The following is a 4,237-nucleotide window of genomic DNA, read 5'->3' as shown; positions in this document are numbered from 1 at the left end:
CAGTCCAAATAAGTTGTGTACGGTGCCAAAGTCTAGACCCAGGAACCTTCCCATTCATAACATACTGGAGGTTTGTTAAGGAGGAACTTGTCACAAAATCCTCCTCCATCAATGAGTTAAGTGTACTAGCCCCAACAAACTTGAAATAATACCATTGAGCATTTATCGTAGCAAAATTGAATTCCATTTAATCTTTTTATCCTACCCGGCATTGAGCATTACCAGAACAAACAACATACCAAATAACCGTCACGGAATCCATAGAAAGAACAGCTTTTATCACCTAATTCACAAATATGTAATCCAGCTATGAACGAGAAAAAAATAAAGAGAATGCAGACAAGAAGATAGGAGTGAGCAGGACCTGAAAACAGAAATAACTGCAACTACTATTCAACAATTAAAGTCCGTAACATATAACCACTCAAAGGATGGAAAAGTATTAGAAGATATCAAAAATTGATTTAATCTTTAACTCAACCTTGATGTATTTGAACAGAGGCTTCAACTAACTTGCAAGGTAACACTACCCTTCAGTGAGAACTAAAAATTCAAATCTCACATTCCAGTAAAACCCTTCTTTGCACCGCTAGAGGATCCACCTGGGATCACTTTCAACACATTGAACCTCACCGTCTTCGAGATTGGCCTATACATATGGTACAAATAAAGACAATCAGATGGCTAAATCTATACAATAGAGTAGACAACGATAAATTCCCACATTAGTAATCCCAGAAAAGGTTTCTCCTATAAAGATCTAACCTGCATTGGCCAATAATAACATGATCTCCTTCCTTAACACGGAAACAAGGTGATATGTGTGCTGGAATATTTGAATGACGCTTTTCATATCTAAATAGAACAAGCAGAGAAAAAACATCAGTTATGTTTGTGTATGCAAGCAAGTACAATAAAAACTGCTTGCCGAAGGTATGATAGGGGAATGCCTCTGGTATTTCTTAATAAAATGAAGATAATTCCTCCTAACAATAATGGTCCTTGACATCTTAGCACTGTGACAAGTACCGGCTAAGATACGACCCCGGATGGAAACATTGCCAGTGAAGGGGCACTTCTTGTCAATATAGGTTCCTGTATGGAAGAAAAAAAAAAAAGTTACCATATAGATACAAGAAAATGTAGCCCAAATGGAATAGTGAAGCACAAGATTACAAGTTTATGATGTGAGCAACAAAACAATGATTTTTAAAATACATAGTAAGGATCATCATCTTGCCACTCATTTCAGTTTGAATCTTAAAGGAATTTATATTAAGTACAGTATTCTGCTCGCAAAATTACATTAGAGCTATTCCCAACAACCCAATAGACATGACAGCTGAGCATCTACATTTTCATAGACCAGTTTTTGGTTCTCATAACACAACATGTAAAACTCAGTATCATAAAATAATAATGTATGTGTATTTCTCTATCCAAAATAATAATTATAATGCATGTGTATTAAAAATATTGATTCAATTTCGATCAGTCTGATTTTACAAATATTCCAAATCAAAATCAAAATCAGAACCAAGCCAATCCATATAAAAGAAATCCAGAAAAAATCAAAGAGATTCAATTTTGTTAATTATTAGTACTTTTTTGGATAGGTTTGAGTTATTTTTCTTCTTCGCCTGGAAAGTGAAACTTTCTTGGTGCATTGTTTATAGCTTTGATTTGAGTAAAATTGACCACACGGTCATGAAAGCGTCATCCCTAGGCCAATCTAATTCTATTAATACTCAACGTTATGGTATAACACCTGTAACAATTGGTTTTTATTATCTAAAAAACAATTTCTTTTGGCTTGATATAACCACCGCATACAAATCCGTCTAATTAAAGTGTTAAACTCATATAGTAGTAGCACCATATATTATAAATTCCATTAAATGAATCATCCATTGCCAAATTCCCATTAAACATCATTTGCATTTCACCTTCTGGTTGTGGGGCTTAGCCCCCTTCCATTAATAAAATTTGAATATGCAATTCACCAGCCACACTTCACCAGCCACACTGACCAATCCTCTTTCTCAATCCCCAATTCCTATTAACAATTGAAGAATCTGAATTCTAAATTTAAAATTCTTAATACCCCACTTGCCCAAAAATAGAAAATTAAATACGATTTCAATTTCAATTTCCAAAACCGCATCCAATAAACTTTGCTACTTCACGCTTACGACACGTGAATCCACTTTGCAACACTGGGCACTCCCTGGTTCACCGCAAATGCCATGTAGTACCCCGGCGGCGCCACCGCCCCACTCGGCGGAGCTGTTACCCCAATTCGATACCTGCCGTCACCGCCGTCAGGCACAGCAGAGGAAACAGCCAGTTTGACCAAACGTTGACCCTGCGAGAACGAGTGCGTGGCAAAAGGCGCGCTTGCCAAATTCACTTCCACAATCCCCACCACAGGCAAAGCAACCGAAACCACCACATCAAACTTCCCACCAAAACGCACCGTTTCGGGCACCTCCTCAATAACCGGTCTAAGATTCGCTCGGTCCGCAGACAAATACTCGGGCGAGAACGCTTCAACCCGCAACTCGGTCGGAAACTCCACGTCATTGAACCGGTACAGAACATGGGGGTTACTCCCCGCAAGCAAAACCCTCGCATCAGGTAACAGATTCGCTGTCGCGTGGTACATCCTCGGAACCGTCCCGGGGTTCAAAACCATGAACCGCAACCCGACCGGTTGGTCGGGCCGGTACAGAACCGGGTTCAAACACGGATCACTCGCCATCTCAAAACCCTGAGTCCCCGACATCGCTCCATTAATAATCAAAACGTCGCCGTTTGGCAGCATCACCATATCCCCCATAATCCTCCCAAACGGCATGTCTTCCATTACCCATCTGGGTTTCTCTTCCATCGCTAAAATGCGGCCGCAGCTACCGTGCGCCGGGGTGTCAGTACTCCGCATCAAAAACGCTCCGTATTGTGCACCCCCACAAACCACAATCTCAGCTTTAGAATAGTCTCCTTCTAAAGCTAACATCGCTGATGACCCTGCGGAAGGGTAGTTTCTCGGGCCACCTTGTAATTTAGGGTATTCCTTAACGATGACGTGGCGGTTGAAATCGTACATGACCGATCTTGTGTTAGCGAAAACAAAAAGGTGACCGTTTGGGAGAAGGTGGACGTAGGGGTAAAGGTTATCCATTTGCGTGTCTTCCGTTTCGGATAAGAAAGGGAACGGAACGGCGACGTTTTGTTTGGGTGGGAAGAATTCGACAGTGTTGGAGCCGCGTCCGCCGATTATGATGACAGAACCGTCAGGGAGGATCTGGTTGGTGGCGTACCATCGGCCCTCGGCCAATACGACGTCGTTGAGCTCTTCCCAATCACACGAAGCGTCGTCGCACGGGGAGAATTTGCGGATCTTTTTGAGGCCGTCGAGGTCGCCGCCGGTCTGGAGGAGGGTGCCGTCGGGGAGGAACTGGCCGGAGGAGCACCAGGTGTCGGTGAGGATTTTTAAAGGGCGGATTTGGTTGGTGGCAAGGTCGAGGTGGACGGAGTGGGCGTAGCAGTCGAGCTTCAGGACGGCGTCGTTTTTGTCCGACCGGCAGTGGCCTTTTGGGAGGAGTTTTCGGGACGGGCCTATGTTGGTGCGGTCGAGGAGGACCACCGTGTTGAACCGCGTGACGGCGGTGTGCATGGAGGCGATGCCGGCGTCCGGGACGAGAAGCTCCCACGTGCCGGGGAGGTCGGCACGTGCGTGGGTTGGGAAAAGAATGATCAAGAGGATAAGAAAGCATGACAGGTAAGCAGAGGGGTTCTGCATGGTGAGAGAGTGAGGTGATGAAGCTTCCATTCTACTAATTATAGAGAATGGGAATAGAAAGTGGTAATTAATTGAAGAAATTGTGATGGAAAAGAAAAGTGGACACTGTTATTACTTATTATTAGTACTAGTAGTAGTGTGTTATGTTATGTGTAAGAGGACAAGAGGGTCGTTGTTGGGGACAGTTGAGGTGATGTTGAAAGTAGCTGCTTTCTGTACTGGAATTGAAATGGAGTTTCGAAAACCAATTTGGATTGCTACGCAGTACTTGTTTAAACATTCATCGCTACATATTGTTTGCTTCCTTTTTTATTTTATTTTTGTTATTTTAGTTAACTTATGTGGGCAAGAGATAAAAAGTAATTAATTTCTTCTAAGCTATATACACAGATTTCAGATTGGATTAACGCTAAGATATAAAAAGGTCCTTTACTT

The 4,237-nt window shown here is 42.5% G+C and overlaps 2 protein-coding genes across 2 annotated transcripts; both read right to left on the bottom strand.

Annotated features, from left to right (window-relative positions):
- Positions 1-365: 365 nt before the first annotated feature.
- Positions 366-1,761, bottom strand: LOC114415099 (40S ribosomal protein S11-like). The gene is made up of 3 exons (XM_028379632.1): positions 951-1,761; positions 766-855; positions 366-649 (listed from the first exon to the last, which is right to left on the bottom strand). Exons 1-3 carry the CDS (start codon positions 1,124-1,126, stop codon positions 559-561), a joined length of 357 nt encoding a protein of 118 aa, XP_028235433.1. The 5' UTR covers positions 1,127-1,761; the 3' UTR covers positions 366-558.
- Positions 1,762-1,864: 103 nt separating this feature from the next.
- Positions 1,865-4,025, bottom strand: LOC114415089 (aldehyde oxidase GLOX-like). The gene has a single exon (XM_028379621.1). It carries the CDS (start codon positions 3,830-3,832, stop codon positions 2,189-2,191), a length of 1,644 nt encoding a protein of 547 aa, XP_028235422.1. The 5' UTR covers positions 3,833-4,025; the 3' UTR covers positions 1,865-2,188.
- Between the last annotated feature and the right edge of the window lie 212 nt (positions 4,026-4,237).

This window comes from Glycine soja, chromosome 1 (genome assembly GCF_004193775.1).
Source record: "Glycine soja cultivar W05 chromosome 1, ASM419377v2, whole genome shotgun sequence".
NCBI lineage: Eukaryota > Viridiplantae > Streptophyta > Magnoliopsida > Fabales > Fabaceae > Glycine > Glycine soja.
The sequence above is the reverse complement of the archived record's forward strand: the minus strand, read 5'-3'. Positions and strand labels throughout refer to the sequence as shown.

Excerpts from the sequence above, each read along its gene's own strand:
- LOC114415089 (XM_028379621.1), bottom strand. The coding sequence starts at position 3,832 with ATGGAAGCTTCATCACCTCACTCTCTCACCATGCAGAACCCCTCTGCT.
- LOC114415099 (XM_028379632.1), bottom strand. The coding sequence starts at position 1,126 with ATGGTAACTTTTTTTTTTTTCTTCCATACAGGAACCTATATTGACAAG. Across the intron at positions 856-950 it reads TTTATTAAGAAATACCAGAG|ATATGAAAAGCGTCATTCAA; the intron begins GCATTCCCCTAT and ends TGTTCTATTTAG. Across the intron at positions 650-765 it reads GTTATTATTGGCCAATGCAG|GCCAATCTCGAAGACGGTGA; the intron begins GTTAGATCTTTA and ends CCATATGTATAG.